This window comes from Lates calcarifer, linkage group LG7_2 (genome assembly GCF_001640805.2).
Source record: "Lates calcarifer isolate ASB-BC8 linkage group LG7_2, TLL_Latcal_v3, whole genome shotgun sequence".
Lineage (NCBI taxonomy): Eukaryota > Metazoa > Chordata > Actinopteri > Centropomidae > Lates > Lates calcarifer.
The window spans coordinates 12903403-12917076 of record NC_066854.1 but is presented as its reverse complement, the minus strand read 5'-3'; the positions used below and the strand labels follow the sequence as shown (position 1 = coordinate 12917076).

Sequence of the window (13674 nt, the reverse complement as noted above, 5' to 3'; positions counted from 1 at the left end):
TCTCTATCCAATCAAATGGAAATGTAGACGTTAGCCTGCCTCGCCAACTCGAAATCTCATTGGTTAAAGGATCCGCGAGGCAACAGTTTCCATTGCCATTCATTTTGCCTCAAGGCAGGTTTGGAAAGGTAGGGCTGAAATCTGATTGGATAAAAGCTCTAATATAAACAGACTGTATTGGAGGCAGCATAATCAAGAGGAAATGAGATGAGATGAAGAGAAAAGACTATTGGAAACAATTTAATACATATAGTATTAATGAAAAACATATAAAAAACATATAAAAATATAAAGTGTTTGGGCCAGCAAGAGGCCTTCTCTGCTGGCCCTGACAGCCCACCACTGGTTACCTACCTTTGCACACTGTTTATGATTCTGACACCAGCCCAAAGTCCCATTGTTCTAAAGAGGGGAGTAAAAAGAGGGAGACAAAGAAAGAAAGGCACAAATGAATAAGTTGGTCTAATTGAATTAAGTGCAGAGGAATACATTTTAATTCCCTAATTATAGGTTACTGTGCTGTCACGGTTCAGAGGCAGGCAATATAATTACAGTTTGCCAAGAGAACATCACACAGCTACAGAATTCACACTGTATAGTGCAACTGTTATTTCTCCACATAAAGACAAATTACTGTTTTCCCTCTCCAGTTTGTGGGACTTGGTGTCCTTCATGGCTCTCTGCTGTGAGCCTGAGGCCATTTGCTGAAAAATAATGAGTGCAGATCTGGGATCACTGTTCAAATCACATGAGACAGTGCTACAATAGACTTTTTTTTTTTTTTCAGCATGACAAAACTGGTGACAAATCAGCACTCCTGTGTTCTAATCTCTTGGATTTTTTCAGTGTTAAATAAACACAGCAGTGTATTTCTAAGCTAAACTGCATGAAAAATATTAAGAACAATGTCATCTGTCACCGCTCTTTGTCTTAAATAGCTAAAGGGATAGTTACAGCAGACTGTATATGAACTTTAAACACATCCTCATCCCTGGCTTGTTTATCCTTCACTGACATATGTTTAAGAATAAAGCTGGCATTCTTCTGTGTTTTTCAACTGCCAGCAAAACCCATGACACGGGCCTGTTTTGTGCCTCACAGATATCCACTTTCATTTTTAAACAAATGTTACTCAAACAGGAGGAAGTACATACAATACAATGGATTTGTTGGGGACTGTTTTCACCAGCACATGTGGCGCTGTAGTGAGTATTTGGGACAGCAGGATGATGATCTGTGTGGGACTGAGTCTAAATAAACCACAGTGTGTGTTGATGGTAATGAAGGAACATGTCATTCAGTGTAACAGTGTGGATCACTGATGTGTTTTTGGAATCAATGCTAAAGGAGAAAGAAAAGAGCACAAAAAAATCTTGTTTTGATATTAGGCAATTCTGCTAAATCTTGGATTTCTACATCTGTAAAAGGCCACTAAAGAGCATGTTGGATGCTCTACATGTCCATCCACCACCCCTGCACTGGCACTGGATGTCTGAATTCATCCAATATAAATGTAATTCCTTGTACAAATTTGTGCATAGTACATAAAATCATCTTCCATTATTTAACGCTTATCTTTTCACTTTTTTTTTTTTTTTTTTTTTTACAGCTAGAAAACATTAGAAGAACCACAATCATAAATAAACAGTGATGCTGAAACATCATGGGATTACTGACTGTTGTGGGTGCTGGTGATTTTCTGACAGAGATGAGAGCATGTGGCCTTTCAAACGCTGACATTTGCTCTGTCAATAAATAAATAGAGCGTGATTGATGGAGAGCTGAGTTAAATTGTCTCCTCCGGGGGTGGGGGGGTTGGAGGGGGTGGGGGGGGATTAGCTAAGGTCTCCTCCTCTCTCTGAACTTCCTCGAGACTAACTGAGCTGCACTTCAGCAAATCATTACACTATGCTTCAGTGGAGCTGCTCAGACAATATAGTGGTTGACCAGGCAGCTCCCAGCAGCAGTGATAACATGTAGGGATGCTGTGACTGACTGGGCACCAGTTGGTTTATATTCCTTAAAAATGACTTGACTGGTGGTTGTAAAGATCACCAAACCTGAACAGGGGATGTAAACAGTGAATATCACTCATAAAGGCCTCTCGCGGTCTAATCTATTACGGCAGCTCAGTCTCTATCTCTACCACACAAGTGCCTGAGGCAAAGCTGAGTTACTAACCAGGCAAAATAACACCCACTGGGGCTCCAAAGGCCTCAATTCCCCCAAGTGTACTGTGTGTAGTTTGGGGCAATCTGATAAACTGCAGATGTATAATGATGGGAATGCTGGGAAAATAAATCATAAGACATTTCTTCCTATCTTATAGGCCCTTGTGTGAATATTTTGTTTTAGTATTTAATGTTTCTGCTAATATTACACTTGCATAGTGCATATGATTATATCACACAGTGGTATGAAAAACCCAGCAGTCATAGAGGATCACATAGAATCACAGCTATTATGTAAAAAATGAAAACATAGAGCCCAAACCCAGACTACTTTCTAATATCCAGACTGTCCAGTCAGTGAGTAAAGTAAGGGACATGAGCGGTTGAAGCTTTTGGAGTTATGGAAATTCTCAGTGACTCTGACACTGGGTGCACATGGACTGAAGGTCAACACAACTCATTTCTGCTCCCACATCAGTACCATAATAATGATGTGCAGCCCCTCCTGTCTGTCCATCCAGTTTGGACCAGAGGTAGCAGAACAGAACCACTGTGATTAATCATCCAACTCATTTATTTTGAATATTTCCAGGCTCCAACCGGTGCTGCTGAAGCAGAGGAATAATAGAGTCTAAACAGGTTAAAGTTGATGAATATTTCCCACCAATCAGGACTGCATTCTTCAGTTACAGCTCGGAAATTACAGATTTGAACCGTCACTCCTCGGTGAGCTGCCTCCTTCGCAGAGGTCTGGGAGCTTTTTCTAGTTAGACCTCATATTAAGTTTCAAGGATTTCCCATGTTTTTTGAAGGTTGTTCACACTGATATAGGCCTTACAGCCACTGGCAACTCTTTTTTTCAGCAGCAACAGAGGCAGACTGCTTCTGTGGATACACATTATCTAGGGCCAAGGGGGGTGGGGGTGGGGCAACTGGATGTCTACAGTGATCCTATCCAATCAGTCAGAGGGTTATAGGGATGATGCCAGTCGTGACCTGACCAGGGCACCCACACCCATGAGGTCAATCTGACTGTGATTCACACTTCACCAGCCAATGATCTGATATCAATACTGCACAAAACTGCTGCAGACTCAATTCTCCTGGCAGATATTAAAGCAGGCAGTTGCAATGTAAAAGAATATCAAGGCTGCGCCACAGAGGCAGTTATTATTTAATCTGATTCCTCCCTTTTTTGTGGACTGGACCATCACTCTGTGTAGCTGTCATTGGTCTAAGTGAGTGTACAGGAATGCTGTCCCCATCACTCTGAAGCCTGGAGCAAAGAGGAAACTCGCTGCACTGTGTGTGCATGTGTGCGTGTGTACTTGTACTTCCATCTCTCACCCCTCGGGAGTGAGGACATTTTGGCCACAGCTTTAAAGGGGTGATTGAGAGTGAAGGTTCAGCTTCAGGTTAGGGTTAGAGTTAGGCAGGAGGATGGTTGAGGTTAGGGTTAAGGGCTAAGGAATGCATTATGTTAATGAGCATCCTGATTCATTACATGCATCATTATACAAGGTAGTAAATAACTTTCCTTAACCCAAAAGTACACATGGTGGGTATATTGTAGGCTAGTTAGGCTCAGTATATTTCAATTATTGGACTTTAAAAGAATACTTACCACTTTACAAACTCTCAAACACAGCTACTGCTTTTAATACATTTCACTACAGTATAAAAGTCACATTGTAGAGTCCTGGCCATAAGTGTGGTAAACCCTCACAGTAAATATCATGTCTGCTTTTAATTTACTCACAATGAAAGTGCCATTCAAGTCTAATGAAACTTTCCACAACAAAGCAAAGAAGCCTCCTGTGTCATACTTTTCATAGAAATGAATGGAAACTGGGAAATAAAAACACATTCAAATCTTCATTATGTTTTAATGAGTCTAAAATGAGTTCAAAGTGGCATAAAATGTAGGCTGAAATCACTAATTCACTATGACTGAGTTACTTTATCAGCAGTTCCAACCTGGTGCGCTTACCTGTAGGGATGTGGAGAGCGCCGCTACGCTGTGCAAACTGAGGCACCGCGACGCACACCTCGCCCTGGAGACGCTCTCCGGCCAGGACTCATCATCATCAGTATCGGCACGCTGCTTCCTGGCGGAGACGCCGGAGCTGAGGAGGAAAATAATCCACAGAGACAGGCTTATCATGAGACCGCTGCCTGTGGCCGGCATCTTCTTCTACTTCTTCTTCTTCTTCCTCGTGTCCAGCGGTGGGGTTGAGAGACAGGGAGGATGCAGTGGGGGAGTAATCTGATGGAAGTCCAGCTTAACTAGAAATTATATAGCCAAGGGAGGAGCTATAAGATCTAGGCGTACACAGTTAGGGTCAGGATGCTGAGAGGCTTCACTCTGAGTCCCAGTCGGCGGAGCTGTCAGTTCAGTGAAGCCACAGTCCGAGCACCTGATGTGATGTACAGCCAAAACATCCCGATGTACTGAGGAGAAATATATGATAAAGAAGAGCAATGACTGCCAAGAATATTTATTCAGTGTAATTTATTCAAATTATCAGCTGTTGGGTAATATACAGAAGCAGGAGCTTTTGGAATTTCATTAGAGGCACTTTGATTATTCTCATCTTTAAAAAGCTCAATTCATTAATCTGTTAAAGTTGTTTTGTCTGACATTTTAGAATCGATCTCATATTATATATAAGATATATTTTTTGTACATTTTGTAAATAAAAAATGACAGGGTTACATATGTGAAAAAAAAACAAAAGTTGTTTTCTGCATTTGTTCTGTTTCTATAACAACATTAACACACATGATGACACGTGCAAGCCATGTTATCTATTAGAGACTGTTGTTATAGGATCCTGCTCCCATACAGATACTCTGGGCATTCAGTTGATGTGAGCCATGGTTCACAAATACATACCACATGGGCCTCTGTGGACTTTGGCTAATAAAGGCTAAAAACAATAATAATTAATAAATCTAAAAAAAAAAAAAGAATTGAGAGTTGATTTGCATAAAGCTGGACAGGGTTCCAGAGTCATCTCAAAGAGTTTAGATCAGTCAGACAAATACAGCTGAGAGTAACAGCTAAAAGCTTAAAGGTACCATTGCAGCTGGTTAACATCACTGATCTTGAGTCTAAAAAAGGGCACTGCATGCCAACATGGCTGCTTCGCTGCATCTGGGACTGGACAGCTCACCATCATCGAGGGGAATTCAATGATGAATTGTCAAGTTTATCAAGGTATCCTACAGGATAATGTCAGATTGACTGTCCACCAACTGAAGCTTGGCAGTTGTTGGGTGATGCAGAGGGTCAGCGAACTTTAATGTTGAAGAAAATCTACTCAAAATAACTTCAAACCAAAAAAAAATCCACTTTTTGTAGTGGCCCTGTCAGACCCAAGACTAGAACCCAACAGAGACGTTCAGAGACGTTCAACAGACGTTCAAGACCAGACATCCTAGTGTGCAGGTCTGATCCACGGACAAATCTTTGAGGTTATTACCGCTGCAGGAGGTCCAACCAATTATTAAATCTGCAATAAAAAAGTGTGACCATATTGTATAATCTATGATATGACTATAGAGTTGTTGTGTGGTCATTCTATTGAATATACTGTGTAACTATCTTGAGCTGATGAGTTCATCCAAACCCTGTAAAAGTGTTCATTAGGAATCCATAGAAACCCTACAATGTATTATACCATACATGAATGTAATTCTACAACATTAATAATGCTTCTTGTGTCACAATAGTTCATAAGCTGTATGGCTTATTTCCAGTGGTTTTATACTGTAGTAAATCCAGATGTTGCACATGGGAAAATTTTCTCACACCTCTTGCTGTTCTATTAATGCAGAGGAAACATTTTTGTAGGAGAATCTGTGATTTTACACACAGGTGGAACTTTCTCCAGGAGAGTGAGAGTGTTTTCTCCTCAGTGCAACCAATTTCAGGGGGGGATGCGGGCGATGTATTTTCCAGGGAATCCCAGCTGTAGTGTTCACTGGTAGCTACAAAACAACAGCTTTTTTATGGACTCCTCTATTAAAGTAACCACAAACATATCTCTCATAAGCAGTCAGGGCACTGCTGGTTTCCTTGCCTAGGGAAAGAAGAAAACATGACGTTTTGGAAACTCTGAGGAAATCCTCCTCAGGTTGTCAGTTCTCTCATGCCTGGCACAAGGGGCCCTGTTTTGCGCTGTTGGAGAATCCTGCAGGGTTAACAAGACGCCTGTATTTCCCAGACACGTTGCATTTACAAACAACCTTACACTGAACCGAAGCACCGAAGCTCTCGCGCACATTTTATAGTTGTGTGTCTTCAGCCTAATGAGCCTTTGCAGTTGAGAGTTTTTGAGAGTCAGGTTCATTACACAGCTATACGTAGAATCTCATATACTAAAAGGCAGATGTCAACTGAATTTCGTGTGTTGACTGAATCCTTCTCAGTACACCCAATGGAGAAACTGACATGGAGCCAATGAGCAAATCTCTGAAGTGTTTTCTAGGGTTTTTTGTATTTGCCATGGGTATTCTTAAAATAGGGTCTTAATGAAGTGAGTGTCTTCAGATCTATAGGGAGTTGATGCTCTGGTGGTCCACCCACAACAGGAAGGAGAAAATCCCTCTGAGCTCCCTGCTGCGAGCTTGACTTACTGTTTCACAAATAAAAACAACACACTATGACGGTGTAATTGACTCATTGTGTGCTCAGTTGTGTATGCCAGTTTGCTGGGGCTAAGACGGGCCTTTTTTTCAAAATGTCAAACATAGTTCAATTAGTAAAGGTAACACAAGTTAACATGAACGCAAAAGCTTGATCGTGTTGATTAGACTGATCTTTAGGAATGGAGCCTTAAAAATAGTGAAACTTCCTTCTAAGTAGCCATAGCCTTGTGGCCCTGACCTTAGTGGTGGAGAGATGGAGCTACAGGGGGCATAGATTGAAATAACAGCAGTGAAAGTCAAAGAAGGTGGGATATTCCTTTAGCTAAGAATGAGGTAGACCCTCAGTGTGATGACGACGTAGACGGACAGTCGTCTTCCTGCTTGGACTTAGCTAAAAGCTTCCCTATCTTCACAGGATCAAATAGAAATGAAAGAAAACCTGAATAAATGAGCAAAGAAACAACAAACGGACTCTTCCATACAGTTCACGAGGGCTCATCCAGAGCTATATGCCATGGCATCAGATCTCAAACAAGCTGAAGATCTGTAAGGGAGATTTTAGAGCGAAGTGTCAACTGCACTCTCCATCACCATTACTAAAACATCAAATGAGAGAATATCTCTTGGAAGACTGCTGTTCATCTCTCTTTTACAACTTTGTCGTTTTTTCGTAGCCTTAGTCATCACTCCTACTGCTAACACTAAGGTTGCACTATTCTAGTTAACTGCGGAAAACCAGGAGCATGGATAATCAGAGCAGAAAAGATAAAAAAGAAGAATCAAAGGTCAATGACATTTCAGGACATTAGGTTAGGTTAGGTTACTAAGTTATTAAGATAGCTGGGTTGGTTTGTTTACAACCTGTCTGCCCATCATACTTCATTGTTACAGTACACTGTGCTCAGGCAAGTTCAACCTGATGGACCATATACAGTAGATTGTGATACAACCTATAGGAGCATCTGAAATACTTCCTCTACAACAGCAGGTGTACTGGAGCTTTATCGTCATGGTTCCAGTAATAAAGGCGTGGTTAAGCTTGTAGTACAGTCACGGTTACAGTAGTTAGGTTTAAGCAAAAAACTTGGTTAGCTTTAGGAAAAGATCATGGTTTGGGTTAAAGTAGGTACAATGAAAAGGTACAATTACAAGGTTGTGGACTTTGTCGATCTTTGTACTACTTCACCGACTTCCTCCTCTGGTCCAATCATAATTACTATGGCCACTAGAGGTCGCCTAACAGTAAAATGTAACATATAAAATAAACTGCGGCACAAACAACCTGTATGCTCTTTTTGCTTTCTAGACCTAGCAATTCATCTCAGTACAATATTGTCATGACTGCCAGAAATGGACAAAGCTATCAAAATAAGAGTAATAATACATTTTCCTTTCTAACAGATGAATATCAGATCAGTTGTTTCAATCCCTAAGGTGCATCTGTATTCATTGCTTCCTAAAATAAAAAACAACCCTCAGGAATCTAGCTCTGTTGTGGATTTCCCATCACCTTTTCCATTGTTTCTGCCTTCCTCTCTGCATGAGTGCTGGTGGAATCCCAGTTTTCAGTGTGGGGTCCTTCAGGCTCCACGCAGACAGCTGAATGGTATTTCCACACCGCTCTCAGGCACTTGTTACAGAAGGGAAACCCCACTTAATGGGGTACACCTCATAAAGAAGGAGGTTGGTCATTTTCCTGTGGTTTTTACAGAGTGTGTGGTGGGGAGGAGGGAGTCCACGTTCTGGGGTTTCTCTCCAGCGGCAGCTCAGCAGAACGGTTACAGGGTTATCTGTCAAAATGGTTGCACATGAAGAAACAGCTTCCAGAAACAATTTAATAAGGAGTTACAGGTAAGTTGCACAAAGAAGTCAACAACAGATAACTGGTTATTTTCCCTTTAGATTTCAGAGGTACCAACAGTACACTGTAAAGACACTCCATGACAAGTAAAAGACCTTTTCTGTGAGAATCCTTCCAGGTTGTCCACCCTTACCTCCATTTTGTGTGTGGTCACAGAGGAGCAGCACACCCCAGATGTGCATCTCCCCCAGCTACTTCCTTCATCTGCTCCTGAGACATCCAAAGGCCAGATGGGACATGTACTCCCTCCAGCTCCGCCCTCAGGGTCTTCTCCCTGCTGGATGTGCTCTGAATATCTGCACCTGATCACATGCCTGAACCACCTCAGCACGGTCCTTTCACTCCCGATGAGTCTATTCCGAGCTTCTTCAGGATCTCTAAGCTCTTAAACCTGTCCAAAAAGAAGACCGATTTTGGCTACCTGTATTTGCAGTCACTACACAATACAGGTAGCCATGTAGGTGAATGTATAGACAGATAAAATGAGAGAAGCACTTTCACTTTCAGCTGCCTCACAATAGATATACATACATAATACACGATACTATAACAAAAACCGAAATCCCAAATTCATTCTGCAGTGACTGGGAATCCTGCAACAGATGGCTGAGCCCTGACCTCAGCATCATGGAGTCAGTCTGGGATCACACTAAGAAACAGAAGACACTGAGACCGACTGAACAACTGATGCTGTTTTAAAGGCAAAGGGTGGGTCACAGCATATTAATATTGATTTGATTTAGGTTTGTTTTTTAGTTTTAGGTGCACTTTGTATGAAGTTAGCTGGTGACATTATCCTCACGTTACTTTAAAACATTTGCAACCATGTGCTTTGTTGAAGGTTAAACTTAAAATGTTACTAAAAAAATATCTGTGCTATTTGTTTTTAATTGAAATAACTTTGCAGAGATTTTTTTTTTTCATTGATCAAAGTCAAAAAGCCAAATGAAACCAACTAATTCAATGATATAAAACAATAAAACATTCATTTATTCATTCTATTATCTACACAGCTTATCCGTTAAGGGTCGCGGGGGGCTGGAGGCTATCCCAGCTGACATTGGGCGAGAGGCGGGGTACACACTCACATTCACACCTACAGGCAATTTAGAGTCACCAATTAACCTGCATGTGTGTGTGTGTGTGTGTGTATCTATTTGTCCCTTGGTACTCCAAGACCATACAATATGTACTAAATTAAACCATGTATGCCCATGTGCTGACACGTTTAATATTGCCTAAATACACATTATGATCTTTCTTTTATGTAGAACATTTTGAAGCTTAAAGTCCTCGCCCACATTAACTGCAGCTGGCACTGTATCTGGTTTACAGACTAATGTACAATAGCCTTTAGATCCTAAATTACTCTTGCAAATGACAGGCCGAGCCATCAGCTCATAAGGCGTGCGAGATGAGAGCTGCAGCCCGAACAAAGAACACATTTATCTCTATTTCTGCTGATCTTTGCAAGCAACTGAAAAAAATGTAATGCATGTTCTGCTCAATAGATAATCCATTATTAAGCTGCAGGTGAAACGACTTGGCTTTAATAAGTGATAAGCCTTACCACCTGTCATTCAAATTCATCATGAAGAGAGACAGCATCAAAACTTAGATATCAAAATGTCAATCAATTTCATTATTTGTCTTTTAATAATGCTCTTTTAAAAAAAACACATGCAACAGTAGGCAAAGCGGATGCTCATCCTTTGGTATGGTGCTCTACTGCCATCCAGTGCCATTAAGCAGAACTGCGCCACAGTGGTTAAAATTTGACCTGACAAAGAAATGTTCATCCATCCGTTCAGAGAAACCAAACATACATACACACAGCAATGTGTGACCAACAGAGTACAACTGAACAGCAGAGATCCGTGATCTGACGTCATGAAGGCCCAAAGCTGAAGTGAAGAGGCTCAGTTGCAGAGGTCGGTGCTGCAGCACCTGGCGAACACACCTGGTGTTGAGATGTAGCCCTGACACACGGCCATGTTCATGCACTGACGGAACGAACGGTCTGAAACAATCAAAAAAAACAAAGAAAAATTCAACTCAAGTCTGAACTCTGTTCAATTACATGTCTTAAAACAATAAGTAGGTGGGTATATGAACACCTGTTCATACTGGACTTGTCACTCCCCTACTCTCTCTCCGGTTTCCTGTCTCTCTTTCATTGTCCTGTCAATAATATATAATAATATGTAATTTGATAAACTCTTCTTTGATACTTATTTTCTCTTATTTACTATAAATAAATAAAAGAGCAGTAAAACGCTGAGGAACAATGGAGAAAGAAACACGGCAGCCTCCACAGGGGGACTTACTCAGCGGGGCTTGAAAAATGACCGCAGCACAGGCATTAGCGCGTCCTGAACAGGTCTGGGTGGTGGTAGGGGTGCAGAGGTTACCCCCCTGTGAGAAACAGTAGTTACACTTGAGTGCCTCACCTGGAAACAACACACACACACACACACACACAGTTAGGCAGTAATTCACCAATAATATCTTTATACAGCATATAATCAAACTGTCTAGATAGTTATGATACTCTATGATTTCATATAGCAGTGATATATTCAGTGCATTAAAACCATGAGGTTCCCTTTACTGGGAACTTCCCAGCTTGATGATGTCATGGTGGCATTAAAAGATGTTTCCCAGGCACTGAGGGTGAAATGAAAAAAATGCTGCTCATTGCATTGTGGGAAATGTAGGATCCAATGTTTTCAGAGCTTGACTTGAATTTTCTATATGTGAAAGTTAATAACTAAATGTAATATTCATGTCAGTAAACGCTGCTTGTGTTTTCTAATTCTAATCACAACTGTCTGATGATAACAATAAGAACAGTTAACACAATTAATCTTTGCTCTGTTGTTAATTATCTATGGTTATGTTTAGCCCACACAGCACTTGGTTAGTGCAAGATCGTGGTTTAATACTGAAAAAGTTCACAGTGAATGTGATGGTTGTTGGCTTTGTTCGCCCACCATCTACTCTAACCTGCCTCTCTGCAATTCTGCTTCATTCATAAATTCCAATTGAAAAATGAGTTTGAAAGTCAATGTCACAAAAATTTTTTTTTTTTACACAAAATCACTTCTACATCTGACATTTTAGCACACTAGGCATTGGGATAGATGCCTCTTCTGTATTTGTTTCATAGGTTAAAATGCTGCTTTGTTTGTTTTATTCACTTTATCTGAGGTAGCTGAGATCATATGGCTGAAATTCTCCACCCACAGTTTCGTCGCTTATTGCATTTTCAACCTGGTCTTTAAGCACAATCAGTTTGTCTCTATACCCTCTCTGGGTTGTAGCAACAACATACAGTACATAGTAAACTTGTGTAGATCATCATTAGGCATCATTTATATACAGTATGCAAAGCAAAAACCAAAAAAAACCACACATACCTTGATATAGAGTCAGCAGGAGAAGGAGGGCACACACAGCAGCCTTCATTTTGTAGCCTAGAATTCAATCTGTTAAATTATAAAAACACACAACACAACAAACACGATTAGTCTGTAGTAAGTAGCCACAACTGCACATTCAGACTTGTAGCATCTGGTCTACAAAGAGGCCGGTGATCTATCAGAACACAGAAAGAGCCTTTATCACACAAATCAGAAGCTTGTGCAAACTAAACCAGCATGAACTGCAATAACAATGAAACACTGATATAAAATACAGCGATGGGTTTTCACCTTGTGCTCAGATGCTCAGTCTAAAAAGCGCGTGCCTGTGTTCACCAGAGAAACTCAGGCTTTACCCGCTGCTCTTCCTTTTTAAACACATTTGCAATCAATCACAAGACTGTGCTCTGTGCTGTGATTGGTCAGGACTGACAACACAACTGACTTTCCAGCTATTGTGCAAGACATCTATCTGCTCACACAAACACAGATCACCTGCTCTTGACTGTATTGCAGTGGTGAACTGTGCCTTTTAGACTGTGTGTCACTGCGTGGAAAAACAGATCTAATTGAAGTTTAACCCAGACTACAGAGGTAAAGCCCATATATGACCAGAGGCAAAACAGGAAGAACCATTTAAACTTCTTTACACTTTGAGATGCAGGTCAGCTGCTTTATATTGTCTGTGTGTGTGTGTGTGTGTGTGTGTGTGTGTGTTAGATTTGGTCAAGTGTGTTTAATGCCTAAACCACATAATCACATTTAATCATGTTCCTGTTTTATTGGCTGCTGCTTCCCTTTTTCTTCACATACTTGCAGCTGTAGTTCTTACAGAATTACAACAGGAGCTGTCGCAGCAGTAACTGACACTGGAGTAAAAACAGTAACTGGATGTGCTATATGTTCATGTTTATGAATGATAGAGAGATAGATCCTAAAAACCCCAGACTTGGAATAGTTGTTAAAATTTTGTTTTAAAAGTCTTGCATGCTCATAATACATTTACATTTAGTTCATTTAAAATCAAATCAATTGGGGAAACCCAGGGTGGGGGAGCTGAACTGACAGGCCTGATTGCAACATAGCTGACTTTCCAGCTGTGACACAAAAGAGGAATCTACCTGTTTGCTTGGTCGCCTTGTTGAGAAATTCCTGCCTTTTTCCAATGGTGTGTCTATCATTTCACTGCTGTTAGGAGCTATAAATTCAGACAGACAAGTTTCAGATTAAGGTTTTACATAAAAAAACATGATGAGTTTATAAACTGCCATGTATTTTTAAAGATTAAACCAGAGGTTTTAACCTGTATCGGCTTGTGACAGTGCAGCAGAACTCGGGGTTTTTTCCACTTCCTCCCTACTCAGGCCAGTAGGTTGGACTAAATAGCTAGTTGTAATCTCTGTTGAGATCCAAATGGCCCCATCCAACCTGACAGAGCTTGCAAAGCTCATCACATGTTCACGCATTGTATGACCACACTGACCAAATCTGAGTAACTGCTAGACACCTTAAAGATAATGCGCGCCAAAAATCATTGTCCTATCTCTATGTTAATGTACTTTAGTAA

At 40.8% G+C, this 13674-nt stretch overlaps 2 protein-coding genes across 2 annotated transcripts in view; both read right to left on the bottom strand.

The window, feature by feature from the left end:
- The window catches only part of anos1a (anosmin 1a), a 33139-nt gene extending 23104 nt beyond the window's left edge, over positions 1 to 10035 (bottom strand). The window contains 4 exon segments of the mRNA XM_018704489.2: positions 355 to 402; positions 4162 to 4622; positions 8335 to 8614; positions 8819 to 10035. Coding sequence (XP_018560005.1) covers positions 355 to 402; positions 4162 to 4359 — 246 coding nt within the window. The 5' untranslated portion in view covers positions 4360 to 4622; positions 8335 to 8614; positions 8819 to 10035.
- A 283-nt stretch (positions 10036 to 10318) lies between these two features.
- On the bottom strand, positions 10319 to 12541 carry LOC108902570 (lymphocyte antigen 6D). The gene is made up of 4 exons (XM_018704488.2): positions 12399 to 12541; positions 12105 to 12173; positions 11013 to 11135; positions 10319 to 10705 (listed from the first exon to the last, which is right to left on the bottom strand). Exons 2-4 carry the CDS (start codon positions 12151 to 12153, stop codon positions 10605 to 10607), a joined length of 273 nt encoding a protein of 90 aa, XP_018560004.1. The 5' UTR covers positions 12154 to 12173; positions 12399 to 12541; the 3' UTR covers positions 10319 to 10604.
- Between the last annotated feature and the right edge of the window lie 1133 nt (positions 12542 to 13674).